We start from the raw sequence: 17,676 nt of genomic DNA on the forward strand, positions 1-17,676 counted from the left end.
CATTGAAGAGGTGAGCATGGCTTTGGGCAACTTCATCCCCAAATAATACAGAAAAAACAGGTGACATTTTTTTTAAGCCATTTAACCTCGACAAAATTGTTTAGACAAACGAATAAAGGAGGAATTAAGTAAAATGTGAATAAAAGCATGTAATTCTTTTCATATTTTTTTTCAGGCAAGTTTGCGTATTTTTTTTATTGATATTAGTTTTTCCCAAGTGATTTTGTTTGATATCTTATTCTAAAAAATAAAATATGAATAAATGCATATAATTCTTTTTATATTTTTTCAGGCAGTGTTTGCATATTTTTTTTATTAATATTAGTTTTTGCCAAGCGATTTCGTTTGATATTTCTTTTTTTATTCTAATGGATAATGTTATTTGCAGATGGTGCATTCGACTGTCTGCTTAGCGTGACACCAGTTACAAGAGGAGGAGGAGGAGGAGGTAGGCGGTGAGAGGGGGAGTGAGGGACGGCGTGTGTGGGTGGCGTTTGAAGGAGATGGAATCGTGGCGCCCCAACCCGCGGGCGCCGCCTTTCATTCCCCGTCGGGCACAGGGGCGTAGAGGGACTTATGGCTCCAAGAGTGGCTTCGGGAGCTCCAGCCTGACCACTCTCCATCACAGACATCTCCCTATTTTCCCCAGAGGAACCAGACTCGCTAAACTCTTTCAGGTAATATTCCCTAAACTAAATTGACATATATATTATATATATTTACATGTGTGTATATTATGCTTTGGATATATACAGTATATAATATTTATTATTATTTTTAGTATTATTATATATATATATATATATATATATATATATATATATATATATATATATATATATACATATATATATATATATATATGAATGTACGCACACGCTAATTAATTAATATTTTTTCTTAAGTAATAATTCACTTTTAAATTCTTACATTTGATGATTGAGTTTAGTTAGCTTTAAGCATAAAATCCCAAATAAAATTAATATTTTGTAATTCAACATTGCTTAATCCTTTAAATTAAATGCACATGAATTTTACATAAATGTCAATCTAACACAAGGTTGTCATGTGACATTAAATTGTTTAATTCCTGCTACCTAATATCCCCACGTATCACACGTGGTTAAATTGCAATATCTTGATGTATTGTATCCAGGGCGGGCTGATGCTTGTGCTTGTGGCGACAATTGCCATCAACGTTTCCTTTATCGTGGAGAAGACACGACAGCTGAGGACTCCCATTGCAACTATTGGTAAGTTTGACGCTTCGTCAATACCACTCGTCCGTCCTCAATGTTCGCTTTACGTCCTTGTAATACGCTGACGGTGGTGTTTGGGATTCTGATTTATGTTTTGTGAATATATAAATGTACTTGTAAATATATATGTATGTATCTATACTACTCATACATAAGTATATATATATATATATATATATATATATATATATATATATATAATGTATGTATATATGTGTATATAATGTATGTATATGTGTATATATATATATATATATATATATATATATATATATATATATAATGTATGTATATATATGTATATACTGTATATGTATGTATATATATATATATATATATATATATATATATATATATATATATATATATATATATATATATGTATATACTGTATATGTATATATATATATATATATATATATATATATATATATATATATTATGTGTGTATATATATAATATATATATATATATATATATATAATATATATATATATGTGTGTGTGTATATATATATATATATATATATATATATATATATATATATATATATATATATATGTATGTATGTATGTATGTATGTATGTATGTACGTACGTACGTACGTATGTATTTCAACATTCTGTGCATGTAAAGATGAGGTATGCTCCTGTAATTGTTCTTCATAAAGTTTTTGTGGATACCTCGTGTGTGAGCCTTTGAGCCAAGTTTCTTTTATCATATTTCCTTTCTGGGAAATATTGTGAATTAATTAATAAAAAACCTAGGTCTTGCACAATTTAATAACGTACATATTAAGCAAATGCATATGAATGTATTTAAAGAATGTATTTCATTTTATAGCCTGAGATAATCAAATTTACTGTATGATATTTGGTTCTGTTTGATAAGACAGCCAATAGAGCAGGAAATTTATTTTTGGTTCCCCGTGCCTTTTTTCAGAGAGTGACGGAAACGGAGGTGGTGCAGGTGTAGGACGGAGGAATAATCTGCGTTTGCAGGAGTCACCTCCTAAAACCCTTACTGTTGATGTCGTATCCAGTCAGAGTAGAGTTTCTGTTACCGTTGATGGTGCTACAGTAAGTTACATTTATATTTTAAAGTCACTATGGTCAAGTGATATAATATTTAATGTATATTTTTAAAACCTATTGGAAACTCCCTGACTAGCAATCTATTGGATGAGGGTTCAAGTCCCTCTCAAGCTTGATAGTTTCTCATGGTGTCTGTAACCTCACCAGCCTTGTGAGCAAGGGATGCTGGTTTTGGTGAGCCTATATATCTAACTACCGAGTCATCAGCCATCATTGCCTGGCCCTAGCTTGATAGAGAGGGACGTAGGCACCCATCATATGTGTATATCGTCAGCTTCGAGGACATTGTCGTGTGCCTTACAATTGCAATTACCAATGTTACGAACCAGCACAATTCTGTTACGATTCACTTGAATCTAGTAAATTGCAAGACTTTATGATTTTCTCCTATTATTTAGGGCTTGAATGTGACTACAAAATAATTTTAGTTTACTGCTCCTAATACAGCAAGGGAAAACAAACAAAACTGCTGGAGTGCTGGATGTATTGTATCCTTAACAATATACAGTACTTCTATATAATTGTTGCACCACAACTGAGGTCAAGTCCCCAAAAGAATGGTGGCCTGGCAATTGTTTTTGTTTCAGAAGGACGGTGAAATACATCTGATAGGTGATATATATATATATATATATATATATATATATATATATATATATATATATATATATATATATATATATATATACTCACACACATTTGTGTGCGCTTATTATGCATGGCTTCTTTATTGTGAGGTAACAATAGTTAAACTTATAAAGTAACAATAGTTGAATATAGACTTCTTAGATTTCTCATAATAAATAATTTTAGTTTCAATTCAAGAATATTTTACTTCCTTGCTCAGCCAGTTGCTACTATTGTATATTACTAAAACTGAATTTGCCTGTTTTGTTTCCAATTTTGTTGTTGTTGTTGAAATACCTCAAAGTTACTGTTTTTTAGGAAATAATTTAAATTTTAATTTTTCAAATACCATACCACCTGATTCTGTAAAAATTTATTTATTTCAGATTGTGGAGGAAAGTGATGAGCGGAAAGGCCGTGGAATCCATGTCCTTGTGCTTCACCAGGCAAGCGGAGCTGTTATGGCTCAACGGGTGTTTGATACTTACTCTCCTCATGAGGATGAGGCAATGACACTCTTCCTAAATATGGTTTCCCCAGGAAGAATATTGGTGCTAGCCATAAAGGTGAATTTGACATGTGTTTCATCACTTTAAAAACTTAATTTCATTGATTTTTCTCATATCGTTACAGAAATGTATTGACTGTGGTTTAATTAAATTTCTATAATGCATTCAAGTATTGTATGTAAATACTATATTTGTGCTTTCTGGAAGTGTATAACAAAATTATTTTTGTTTCAGGATGAAGGTACTTTTCAAATGAAGGGTGGAGGGCGGGATGCTCTGAGACGCATAGGTAGCAGTCATTCACATGAACTTGGATGGCGGGACATGTGGGCTTTAGTTGCTGTAAAAGGAGGTCGTGTTTATGGAGAGCAGTTATCCCGCAGTCCTGATTTCAATTCATGGGGTACACCTATTATGCTTAGGGCAGAAGTACCACTTGTACCTCTAGAAGGTTAGTTGCAATAGTTCATTTCAGAACCCCTATAATCTATGAAAAGGAAAAAAGATTGTGTAGGCACTTACTATTCATCGTTTATAGAGAAATTCATTCATTATTTAGAGCAATTTGTTCAATTATTCAAGTTAATATTGAGGTTATTAGATGAAGATTCATGCTGCTGAAGTAGGAAAGGTATAATATCGACTAACTGGAAAAAAAAAACTACCGTAAATGTTGAGTCTTGCGCATATTTTAATCATGCATTGTACTTTAAAAAAAGTATTGAAAGTCAAAGCAAACCTGTGACTCAAAGCGTAGATTAGCTTACAACGTTAGTATAGATTTTTTAAAAGTATCCTCAAATCAAGTTTGTAATTATTGAAATAACTGAAAATTTTACGAGAAAATAAGTTAGAAAACATTTTAGCATTTATTATTCTTAAAGTTTATTCAGATGGCAATGACATATGGCCACGATGAAGGCTCACTCCAATCTTATTTTTCATCATTGCTACCTATTTTCTACGTACTGTATTTTCAATGATGACATTTTTTGAGGTCATATCTTATTAACACTACAGTATAGCCTTTAATGTTCTTTCTACTTTATCATGTATGAAGTACTGCTAATTCTTACCCTTATAGCTTCTTTATGATATTCAGAAAACTGTGATATATCTGGAGAAGCATTAAGACACTTTATTTCAGGTGTTCTGCAGAGTGTTTAGTTTGAACTTGGAATGTTAGCTTTATTACACATTCTGAGATGGCTTTTTTAGTTTTCCCTCAAGTAAACATTTTGTAATAATGTTAATATTTTATATCATGTTGTTGCAAATTATTTGAATAATCGATTTTATCCATAGAGAGCGAGTGCACCTGGCCAGACACAGAAGACCATCGCCGCCGCCGTGAATTTTGCAGCCATATTGAAGGATACGGGTCAGTGTGTTCATGTACAGATCCAGCTCCATTGGCTTTCACCACAGAACCTGTAAGTAATTTTCTTTACCAAGTTATATAACAACTGAATGAAAGTATTTTAGGTTTTCTCTGAAGTGTGTAATATTTCGGGATAATTACTGGCAATATCCAGTTCACAAAATAATTTTTATGGAATCCTTTAACTATTCACTGTTTGTCTACTAAAAAGAAATCTAAGCCAAATTGCAAAGTTTACCCCGGTTTTTTCTGTTACGAAGTAAAATAGACTTATTACAGAGGTTTTCATTACTACCTGAGGTAAGTTGTAAACAGAATGTCTCAAATAATTACACAAAGATGTCCTAAGTGAAATAAGTACCAAATTCATGTTGTCAAAATTTCTAGATTAATGAATTGTAGCAGAATATCTTTCACTAAACATAATAGGAGTTATTTGGTGCATGTAAGATAATCTACCAGAAAGAGAAAACAAGGAAAATTTATAAATGAAAGTAATTTTACAAAACAATAAAGATGAGAAACATTTTTGTGATAAAAGATTGAGGGTAAAGAGTGGCATTGGTCAAGTCAACCTAATGATAGCTACAGGTATTGAGCATTATGTAATTGTATAGGTTAATTGTGTAGGATATTGATTCATAAATCATACTTTTATCCTTTTTTTTTTATTAGTAGTTTTCTTGAAAAAAAAAAATATTTCCCTTTAAAAATAGATTGAAATTACCTGTTAATAATGGATAAATCCATAGAGAGGTTGTGTTCACGATGAAATTCAAGTGTAAACCTTATTAATTGTGATATAACTAACCGAATCTGGTATGTATGATTGAGAAATTTGGATAGAAGGATAAACCAAAGAATATTTGAGTTAGGAGTAAAAAAAGGGAAGAAGTAAGAATTTAAATGGACAGACTGTTGACTTTGTAGTACTTGAATTCTTCTACAGGTAGAAGTAGTAGTAGTTTTACTTATGGTTAGGATAATGCACTTAAATTTTTTCATATCAACTCGCAGGCACCAGTGATCAATTGTAATTACCACATAATATTTTGACTCAATGTAACTTGTATTCAGATATATTTGCCTTTTTTTAGTACAGGCATATTGAATACTCGGGATACTACAAGTACACAAAGTGAAGGAATTGTTCTCAGAGAGGGAAGGAACTATTATATTCCTTTTTGGAAATTTAATTCTAAACTGCTTTATTTTCTTGCAGCTGCTGAACAATCAAGTTCATGATGTACCAGTGGCTATTATTGCAAGCAACCGTCCACACTACCTGTACAGGTAAGATCTCTAATGGTACTGTTCGATCTGCCTACTTGTGGTGTGAGTTTCGTTTTCCTTGAATGACGCACGTATTTACGCCCAAGTTCTCCCGAAAATAAGTCATGTACAATGTGGCAATAGTGTCATCGGATCACTTATGGCAATAAATGTTTTTCTGCTTCATTGGATCACCAGAGGGTTAATGAAAATGTTCAAGTTTAGATAATTCTTTTCAGTTAGTTCCTTACCTTCATTAGGGTACAGTATTTTGAAACTTCAATATTACTTTAAAATACTGAATCTTCAATAGTTATGTATAAAAACGAACACAAATTACAGTACCTACTGTAGTATTAAGAAATGGGCATGTACAGTACAAATGATGAAATTGTATGGAAAGTAAATACACTACCAATAAAACTTCAGTGAATTAACTGAAATGTGAAATAGTTGACTTAATTCAAGAAGCAAGAATTGATAAACTAAACTGAATCATTGAGTATGAATAAATCTAAAATTTACTTAAGAGAATGGAAGAATAAGGGAATTTTAATAATAATTTGTTTCTATACTTCCTTGATGTTCATATTACTCGTCTCCAGATCGTGCTTTATTGACATTTACCCTTAAAAGTTGTACAAAAAAGTCCTATTTTCATTTTTTTTAATAGACACAAAGTAAATTAATAACATATACTAGCAGTTAATGGTAAGAAGAAAAGTGCCAGGGCCTGTAATTTCAGTTTGTCTGTCACCATCGGTACAACTCAGCGTACCCCTCTTCCTAATTGAGACCAGTTTTATTGTGTTTGAAGTTTCCCTCCAATAGATTTGTTAGTAATTACTGCACAGGGATAGTCCTATGATTTAAATTATCATTGTGAGTAATGCAATTGCCTTACTGTTCCTCATAAGCAAAGTATATATCAAGTTTGAGTGGTAATGAAGCTGCTTTTAGTTCAGGGAGAAGAGAAATACATAGAAGGCTAGGCTAGTTGTTTATAGCAGAGATGGTGATGAATATGACATTGCAGCACTGATATCTAATACACACTTAACAAGCCAAGTTTTGTTAGTGATGTGCTTCAAAGTTCTTAACTTATGGTATTTACCAAACCCTGTTTAATCTCCAAAGGCCAGTGTGTCTTTGCATGTTGGTTGAATACTGTATTGACTACTGGGCACCATAGTACATCAGTTGAATATATAGCACTGAGCCATGAGTGCTAAAGGTCGTGAGGTCAACGGAAGATTCGTGGAAATCAAACTGAATGCAAGTAGCTGTCCTGGAAGCTATCTTGGATGCAAGGGAATAAGTTTATCTTCTTGCACAGTACAACAAAGGCCGTAGAACACGGTTGTTGTATTTGAGAGCGAAAATACAGTTAGGTTGTGTTATTGCATTAGCCCAATGTCATTTGAGGTGGTTTCAGGATAATGCTCCTATTCAGCATAACAACAACTTGGCTTCTTATTAAAGATGCTGATGGTATTGTAGATTAGACAATACTGTGCTCATGACCAAGATAATTCAGATTGGTTCTTGAATGATTCATTTACAGTGGTTGCATTATCACTGGAGTAGTTCATCAGGCTTCTACTAAAGGGTTGCAAACATTCATAGTTGCTACATAATGAGAGAGCAGCCATCTTCAAAATGGTGGCATCTAGATATTTGTAGACTTGATATTTCCCATGAGGTCTGAGGGAGTTTAGCTCATGGCCATGTTTTGTAAGTGGGAGCAGAATGTCTTAGACAGGTAACTACTGATGCAACTTCACATATGTGTTACTCAAGGGTCTTTGCAACATCCTTTTGATCGTTAGGTGCATTTGCTTGTTAGCCTTTTAATAAACCTCTGTTTCTGCTTCCTTTTTTTCATGTTGCTATCGCTATTCAACCTCCCAACTTTTACTAAATAGTAGAACTGCTGAGTAATCCTTCAGTTGCACATGGGTGACGAATTGCCTCCCCAATCCCAGTGTTTTGGGCTTATGAATCAAAATTCATAATTCCATTCCCCCTTCAAAAAGTCTTTCCTCCTCCGTAACATTATCTCCTTAAGGAATCAAATCCTCTCAGTACAGGTAAATTACTGTTAAGTTTTGATTTATCGTAATTATTTTTTGTCTATTTATACAGTACTGTACTATTTAGTGTTCAAGTATATACAGTACATAATACTCCATTATTCAAATACCGGTAACGCATTATACAATGTAGATTTTCTGGGGTTTTGGAATGGATGAATTCAATTTCATTACTCCTTGTGCAACTTGGCGTTTTCATTACTACGGTCCTTCTGTAAAACAAATATCAAGGAAGACTTGAGGTACTGCTGTATACATAAACTATCATTCGAAACTCACATTCCTGGAATATTTCTGTGTCATCTAGTAGTGTCTTACAACAGTACAACTAAGAAAAGTAGTTTGTTAATATTGGCAAACAACGCTACAACTAAGAGAAATGTTTTGTTAACATAGACAAAGATTAGGAATAAAATATTTAATTTGAAGTTATTTTGGTAAGGTTTTGTTTACTTGATACGTACAGTATATCTGATGTAAATATTCCATTACTGTATATTGTTTTGTTTTTGGCTTTGCATTATATAAGATGTTTAAAACCAATGAACAAGTTACCAGAGATTTGTAATTTCCAGTGACTCCATTTATTTTTCTGTTAATGGCAGGTCATTGCGTTCCTTGTTAGCAGCCCCAGGTGTTAATCCCGAAATGATAACAGTTTTCATTGATGGTTATTATGAAGAACCTCTTGCTGTCACCAAGTTGTTTGGTTTAAGGGGTATACAACACACACCACTAGGGGTGAGTTTAATTTTTCTTTGTACTGTTTTTACTTATAGAGAAATAGTGTTTTGGAATGAAACTTAAATATTTCATCATATCCTCCTACACCTATTGATGCAAAGAGCTAATTATTTAAGAGACAAATATTTAGCTCTGTTTATAAAAGTAATTCATCTTGTCTATGAATAATTAATGAATCGGAAACCCCAGAATGACAATGCTGTACAGTGTACAGTATCTGTAATAGCTGTCTCTTTTCACAATTATCCCACTTTCAAAAGGCAGACTTTGATTTTGTGCCTGCCTGTATATATATATTTGAACTGTCAGTGTACTGTTATGTTAACTTTTGAGTTATTGTTTAGCATTTTTTTAACATATTGTAATTCCACCACTTTATTCATGGTACATGAAAAAAAATCAATACTTATGATTGTCCAAATTAACAATGAACACTGAATGATATCTTTGGCACCAGTACCAGATTGTATAGCTCAAATAAAAAAAAAGATCCATAAATCCAAATTAACTTTAAAAGAGTAAATGAGATATGTAATCAGTGGCTGTTACAAATGAACAGAAATGTGGATAAACGTTAAGACATAACATACAGTACCTACCTCTTATGGGTAAACTAGCATCTGTATATTTTAAAAAGTAGTTTTTAGAGTGGAAATAAAATCTCAATTCAAAATTACAGTTATTGTTTCGAGATAACTAAACCTCGCCTAAACTCATTTCTAGTGTTTCACATGTACAGTATATGACATATCATAATTCTAAAATGAAGCATGGAATGGGGGGATGATGACTGTAACATGTAATTTATAATACAGTACAATACTGTACATCATATTTCAATATAATGCAATTTATTATACAATACTGTACAGCATGTGTATTTAAATAAAACTATGCTTTCTATAATACAGATGTAGTACAGTACAATACATCATGTATATTTCTGTGAAATTATGCCATTTATTAAGCAGTTCTGTACTTAAAGTATAATAATTCTGTAATACTGTACTGTAATGTGATATTAAGTATCAGTAGGAGTCAGCTTAGTACATAGTTTTTATATATCATTGCAGTATTTTCCACTGACCCTCTAATTAATGCGAAAAAATTTGTTTTCCAGGCTAGAAATGCTCGTATAGCACAACACTACAAAGCTTCCCTCACAGCTACATTCAACATTTTTCCAGCTGCTCGTTATGCCATTATATTGGAAGAAGATTTAGATGTATCACCTGATTTCTTTAGGTAATTTGAGAATCATTAAATTGGAATTGCATTACTGTTTATGAAACAAAAATTTAAGTACACTGCCTTTATTGTGATTATATATTAATTGTAAAACAGTAATAAGAAATTTTGATTATTTTCCTACATTTGCATTAATGTCCTGTGAACTTTTATATGAAAAAGTAAAATGGTTGTCATCTTGCTGTTCAATAAGAAGGCACTTTCAATGTTTCAATGACTACATGTCTTTGTAATGTCCTATTTCACTTCTATAAGGTGAAACTGTGAAATGCTTCTTTGATACACCTTTGCTATTACAGTATTCATTTTCAATATTTCTTATTTCAGCTACTTTAGTCAAACATTGAGGTTATTAGAAGAGGACCCAACTGTATATTGTATTAGTGCTTGGAATGACCAAGGTTATGAACATACGAGTACTGACCCTGCTCTACTCTACCGAGTAGAAACTATGCCTGGCCTGGGGTGGATACTTAAACGTTCATTATACAAAGAAGAACTGGAGTCTAAATGGCCAACACCAGAGAAGGTATGTTAAATGTTAAGTTTTGTTTTAAGGAAATATGTAATGTATATTCATATAAAGTAGGTGCTGAAGATCTATTAATCAAGTATTTTTGTGATTTGTTTTTTCATGAAAACTAGTGTTGGGTAAGCCCTGCCCACCCAACAGTCCACTGAGTAGCCCCTTTGATTTCAGCTAATCAAGCAGTATTTATGTACTCAAGTTCCTGTAGTCTAGAGTTTTTATACCTGTTTTAATTGTTCTTTTTCTGTGTGTGCTTATTTGTCTCTCTGTGATAGATGTCCCTTATAAGCCTGACCACAATTGTGGATAGCTTATGAGCTATGTTGATGTGGACCCATATCTCTTGTGCCCTTTGTACAGTGAGGATGACTGTGCACAGTTATAACTCGCTTACTAGTGTAAGATATGGCCTCTGGTGCAATGGTACGGAGTACTGTCAAGGAGGAAGAAGTCATCTAAGAGAGACTGTGGCTTCAGGGGCATCTAGAATGGAGTCTTTGAAAGGAAAACCAATAAGGAAGGGCACCCAATTTACTCTCAGGACAGGCTTCAGTAAAGGAAAGAGTATCACCATCCCCTAGTGAAGTTAATACCTCCCTGCCTCGTCATCGAAGTTTGCCTGCATTTGTGACCAGAGAAAGTTTTGACCCTCATTAGGCAGCAATGACGATCCATATGAAGATAAGGTACTGAAGGTGTTAGCAGATGCTAGGACCTCCAAGACTTCAACTGCTGTACCCTACTCTTCTACTGTTGAGCCTTGGAAGGAGCACTGAGAGACTTCCAGAAGCACGATCTGCAGGAAACAGGTCCCCCATACCTTAAGTATTCACGCAAAAGGCCTTTACTCGCTGACTCTGCTTACTAGATTTTTTTTTGTTCCTGCTTACCTTAAATTAGGACTACTTCCACAAGGTTTTCATGTGCCAGTTTATCCAATGCAAGAACACCATACATTACCATTCTAAGCGTGATCGTTCATCCACCGAGGACACCACACGTAAGGACACCTTGCGACAGTGCCCCCAGTCCCAGAGCTTCACAAGACTGCTTACCACTTGATAGGACTTCTCACTATTCCTCTAACGATCACAACATAAGTGTCACAATACATTCGTCACTTGCTCTTCTCAACACTTGAATTATCATTTAGGGATCCACGAGAACATAAGAGATTTTCCTACTAAATGGGACCATTCAGGTCCCAGAGACTTTACGATGCAGAGATCAATCGTCTACTAGGGGATGTTCCTGCATGGCCGAGAGAGATCTAATGCATTGGAGTAATGGGTCAAGATGAGGAACATCACAGGATTGTTACAAAGTCTTGTATGAAAGTTGACAAGGTACACCAAGATCACATTGTAGAATGAATGAATGATTTAAAGTTTTCAGGCATCCTGACATCTAAGGTCATTGACGCCGACATTGTAGAAATTCCTGTTTCCACAGACAGGTTGTTCAAGGATGCAGCCATGTGCTGTATAGTCCTTCAGTGATAAAAGTACATAGTGATTTGTCATAAAAAATGGATGTGAAAGCAAAAGGCACCCCAGCCTCTGAGGAGCTGGACCTTCAGACTGTTGTCCCCTTCTTAGGGCTACCTTCCTGGTTTTGTTCCAAGTACAAAATAGGAGTACAGTACACGAGGAAGATGAATCAATTAAAGGAACATGTTGAAACCTCTCTCATGAGAGTATTAGATTTGGGATTACATTTATCCTTTAGCATCTAACTCTGACCTTCACCTGTGGAGACAGAGAATCGCTAAATGCAGTGTACATTCGTGAAGATCTTTGCTCTTGTTTGGGAGTTCAATGACCTTGGCAAGGCTACCTTAGCTCTCCCATCAATGGTGGGATAATCTCCATTGTCAGAAACCGATGACCAACTCATACCATCCGAGTTCCAGGAAATCCCTTGCTGTACAAGCATGGGTAAAGATGTTGGGAGAACACTACACTAGAAGTCATACCGGATGGTTCTCCAGGCCTTTACAATCTTCTTTTCCTGGTAGAAAAGTCAATGGGGGGGGGGGGGGGGGGAGGACTTGTCATCAACCTCTCCCGTGATCAATTTTGTCCATCAGACTCCTTTCAAGAAGTAAACGGTGCTCACTGTATGATACGCCTTCAGGCTTTCTATAGATGTGAAAGATTTGTACTCTTATCCCCAGTGGCCACTGGTTTTACAGGAAGTACCGCTTTGTCCCTGGAGAGAGAGAGAGAGAGAGAGAGAGAGAGAGAGAGAGAGAGAGAGAGAGAGAGAGAGAGAGAGAGAGAGAGAGAGAGAGAGAGAGTGAGTGAGTGAGTGAGTGAGTGAGTGAGTGAGTGAGTGAGTGAGTGAGTGAGTGAGTGAGTGAGTGAGTGAGTGAGTGAGTGAGTGAGTGAGTGAGTGAGTGAGTGTAGTGTACCAGTTCAAAATTCTGTGCTATGGTGGACTGGCCATCACTCCCCAAGTTTTCCCCAAGTACTGCATTCACTATCAGCTCTACTTGGGTGAACAAGTGAACCCCAATGGCCTTTGTCATCTGAGAGATATCTTTAAGATTGGTTGATTCTGTTCTATATTTGTTTATGGATCAAGACGGACTTCTTTCCATTTGCCTTAGCCTGGGGATAATGGTTAATCAGGAAAAATGCAGTTTCATGCCCCAGCAGACGATGAGATACCTGAATGTGCTGCTAGACATGGCAGTATCGAGAGTGTTTCCATCAGGCAACTGTGTAAGTAGGATCTGGTAGGTAGTATGACCTTTCCTCACCGAATGAGAACTTCCACCTCAACAATCACATTGACTTCTTAGACAGCTCATCAATGGAGAAGCTTCTTCCTCTTAGGCGACTCTTCAGTGGTGTTTGAATTGTCACTAGTCAGTAGCTAGCGATCTGCCTCCCCATCTTGTAATAGTGGAACGGGAGGTACGGGACAATCTAGCCTAGTGGGTGAACAGCGAGAAATTCATTAAGGGAACTCCACTAGAGTACCCTCTTCTGGAGATACTGCTGTTCACAAATGCGTCCAAGAAAGAATGGGTCGCACATCTGAGGAAACTAATGGCATAAGGGGCCTGACCTGAAGGAAGTTAGACTGCATAAGCTTTCAGACAGTGTCTGTGCGTTAATGAGCAAAAACAAGTAACATGACCTATAGTGGCCTGTCAACAAGCAAGGAGGTATGGAAGTTTGCAAAGCAGTTGCCAAGACCTGTCAGTGCGGTTTATTCTCTGCAAAAGGAATGTTCTAGTCGATGCACTCGGTCATCAGAGAAAAATCGGGTGCAGAATAGTTTCTTCATCCGTTAGTAGCAGAGAGGCTTCTTGCTGTGTGGGATGGCCATCGATAGATGTATTCGCCTCACAGTTCAACAAGAAGCTCTTGATTTTCTGCTCCTCAGTTTTGAACCTGTTAGTAGCTGTAAAGGTTACCTTCCAACATCCATGGAACTACGTCAATCAACATTTTTCTGCTGTTCTGATTCAACGAGTCAGCAGAACATTAACCAATGAATCTCTGAATAAGTCTGGTGACTCCTAAGTGGTCATACGCTGAATGGTACCCATATATGCTCATGCTCCTAGTTAAAGTACCAAAAGAAGTACCTCAATGGCCTGACCTACTTTGTCAGCCCCATCTATAGAAGCACCACTACTCTGTGGCATCCCTTTCTCTTCCTGGGTGGCTACTAACCAGAGTCTCCTTTGCGCAAGAGATTTTTCATGATTCAATGCACAGGAGATGTCTGGATATATAAAAAGATCCTCTACATCTGTCTATCAGGAAAAGTAGTCCATATTCTGACAGTGGTGCAAGTCTTGAAGGTTTGAGTCTGGAAATGCCAGATGACCTTCACCTGCCACTATCCTTGGAAATATACCCACACTTTCCTGGATATGTTTACTTTCAAATTGGTGGTTGCTGCTTGACAGATTGTGTAATGAACCCAACTCCCTCGTGGAACAAGATTTATTTTTTTCCCTAAGATAGTGAGTGCGACATGCCAAGGATGAAAGGTGAAAGTGTTTGGTTCTCTTTCCTCTTTCTTTCCCCTCTCTTGCTGTGCAGTGGTTGTGCCGTTATTTGCCAGATTGGCCATTTAATACAGAAAAGCCTCCCAACCAAGCAACTTTATTGTAATTTTAAGTGTAGAAGTATCTCTGGCATTCTCCTTAGTAGAGGGATAGATAGAGATGTATGCAAACCCATTACTTTAGATGATCATACATATCAGACACCATAAGTTCTTCCTGACCATCTTGTTAAGACTTAGCAGAAACCTAGCCTTAGTAGCAAAGTTCCAGCTCTAATTAATCCTACTCCTGTTAAAGAAATCAGGTATACAGTAATTAAGAAAAATACAAAATTTTAAAATTGTGATTTTTCATTTCTGCAATTAATGGAGTGTTTGTTTAGGGGATTATAGAACATTTTATAACATGATATTCATATTTCTATATTTAGTTTTTATGTAAATTTTGTCATGCAGTATTAAGAATAGTTGTTTGTAGTTTATGTTCATCATAATTATCATACCCACATATAGTAGCCAGATATACAGGGACTTTAATACTTAATACCTAGTGAATTTTATAGTCTAGCATTGAAAGTACAAGTAGTCCATTCTTACTGGAGTCTCGGTGTTAGAAGGGTATGGTATGCACTGCTTTTTGCTTAAAAAATAGAAAAAGAATAAAATTGGAATTTGCCTGTCTAATGTATTTCAAAATTTCCATATATGTTTTTATCTATCAATAGTTATTTGCAGTTGGTTACTGTAATATATGCACTGGCTTTCTGGTTACAAAATTTGAAGGGATTGTTCCCACAGTTATTGATATTTCTTGCTAAAGTGATTACTTTGGAGTACTTTCACGTAATAAACATAATGCTGTATAGTTCACTTCACTTTTTCTGCATGTAGCGTGTTCAGGTAACTCCCCACAGTGTGTAGGTAACAAATTCCATAGTTAATAAGCAATCATAAACTCATACATGTTAATGTTTTTGTGCTTGTGCATTTGCGAACATATTAACATGTACGGCACAGTAATTTTCATATATTCACACTAAAGTAACCAAGGGGGATATGAATAAGAGCAAAAATTAGGATAGAGACAAATAATCAAGGCTAGCCTCAGATATTATTGGCATTCCAAGAATTGTTACCGATTACTTTACAGTAAAGGTATGTTCATTATATTTCTGAACACAAGACTAACCTCAGAATTTATTAGCAGTCCAAACATTATTGTTGTTTAATTTACAGTAATCATATTTCTTTTGATTGTTTTAATCCCATTACTGTTTCTTTGCTTTCTTGAATATGATCCTCTGTAAACAAAATTTTTCAATATTAATCTTACCCGATGATCATGTAGCTGTCAACTCTGTTGCCCGACAGAAATCTACGGTCGGGATACGCCAGCGATCGCTATACAGGTGGGGGTGTACACAACAGCGCCATCTGTGAGCAGGTACTCAAGTACTTCTTGTCAACAAGAACTCAATTTTTCCTCTGTCGTGCCACCGGCTAGACCTACTTGGATACGCTGTTGATTCTGGAGTTATTGTTCACGATTTGGTGATGTATTTGCTCTAGAGTTTAGCCTTCGCTATTCAGGAAGCTTTATCATTAGCTTAGCAAGCTTTTGGAATTAATTTGATTTAATTATGGTGACGAAGAGAGTATGGACTCTCTTTCACTTTTAATGGCCGACCCTTCCCTTAGACGGAAGTGTTGGTGTCGAAGAGAGTATAGACTCTCTTTCACTTTTTATACCCACCCTTCCCTTAGACGGAAGTGTGTTTAGGTTTTTGGTAATTTTGCTTAACAAAGTTATAGATTTATTTTATATCTCTCCGCCATTTATAGGCCTCTTCGATTAACTCAATTTTAGGCGGTCCTTACTTGGAACCGAAGTTAATTAACATTGAGCCCGTCATATCGTTTTTCCTGTTAAGAATTTATGCTATTTTAATTTTAATGTTTTTGAAAGAATTTCTTTGATAGTCTCGTACTGTTTTCAAAGTTGAACTAACGTTTTGTTTAGTCTCCGCAGTTGTTGACGTTCAGAACGTTCAACTTGCGCTCTATCGTTACGATAGAGAGAGAGTATTTCACGGTTTCACGTTGCAGTAAGTGTAAACCGATTCTAGCGTTTCGTTCATTCTTTCTTAGCTTAAATGGTTTTAATTCTAATAAAGGAACTTTTTATTTGGGAAACCTTTCAGTTTTTTTCCTTTAACAAATAATATGTTTTAACGATATATATAATTGGGCTCATCTCTCAGGTTCTAAGTCAAGAGAGAGAGAGAGAGAGATAGAGACGGAGGGAGAGAGAGGAGGATAAACGTTTCGTTCAAGCGGGTAACGTTCTCGTTTTTTGCTTTTCTCCCTAGTCGCTATAGGGGAAGAAGGTAAAACGTTTCTAGAGTTTTATTCTTGTTCCCAGGCTTTATGCGGTGAGAGATTTTAAACGTAGTTTATTTGATCTAGTGTTTAGTCTCTTTTCCAGCCACTGAATTCTTTATCTTTCATTATGTTTTTCTGTTACATTGTAATACTGTTTTCGCAATTACTACCTTTTAATGAAGGATAGGATTGCGTGTTTCAGGTACAAACCACTTAAAGTTTCGAGTTCAGTGAAATAAGTGCAAACAGAAAATCAAAAGTGATAAAGTGATATGCGCAAAGTGTTACAGTGTTGCGTTCGAGAGTTTGTCTGTTCGTGCCAGTTGTTCACCTAGTCCGATACCTCTTACAAGCTCCCAAGCCCAGGGGAGAAGTAATGTCGAAGGACTTATGGGTTCCACAGGCCTTGATCAACGAACAGACGTTTCCCTCCGTGGTTTCGGGTGTATCTACACACGTTGCCGACGTGATCACCCCACCCACACAAAGACGAGAGAGCCCATTTATTC

The 17,676-nt window shown here is 35.6% G+C and overlaps 1 protein-coding gene across 1 annotated transcript in view; it reads left to right on the forward strand.

Moving 5' to 3' along the window:
* Positions 1–392: 392 nt before the first annotated feature.
* Positions 393–17,676, forward strand: part of LOC137655867 (protein O-linked-mannose beta-1,2-N-acetylglucosaminyltransferase 1-like) — a 45,310-nt gene continuing 28,026 nt past the window's right edge. Inside the window, exons 1-10 of the mRNA XM_068390061.1 lie at positions 393–677; positions 1,157–1,253; positions 2,202–2,338; positions 3,367–3,546; positions 3,724–3,940; positions 4,795–4,922; positions 6,093–6,163; positions 8,841–8,976; positions 10,100–10,224; positions 10,555–10,756. Coding sequence (XP_068246162.1) covers positions 504–677; positions 1,157–1,253; positions 2,202–2,338; positions 3,367–3,546; positions 3,724–3,940; positions 4,795–4,922; positions 6,093–6,163; positions 8,841–8,976; positions 10,100–10,224; positions 10,555–10,756 — 1,467 coding nt within the window. The 5' untranslated portion in view covers positions 393–503. The remainder of the gene's footprint in view (positions 678–1,156; positions 1,254–2,201; positions 2,339–3,366; positions 3,547–3,723; positions 3,941–4,794; positions 4,923–6,092; positions 6,164–8,840; positions 8,977–10,099; positions 10,225–10,554; positions 10,757–17,676) is intronic.

The sequence above is a fragment of the Palaemon carinicauda genome, chromosome 16 (assembly GCF_036898095.1).
Source record: "Palaemon carinicauda isolate YSFRI2023 chromosome 16, ASM3689809v2, whole genome shotgun sequence".
In the NCBI taxonomy this organism is placed as follows: Eukaryota; Metazoa; Arthropoda; class Malacostraca; order Decapoda; family Palaemonidae; genus Palaemon; species Palaemon carinicauda.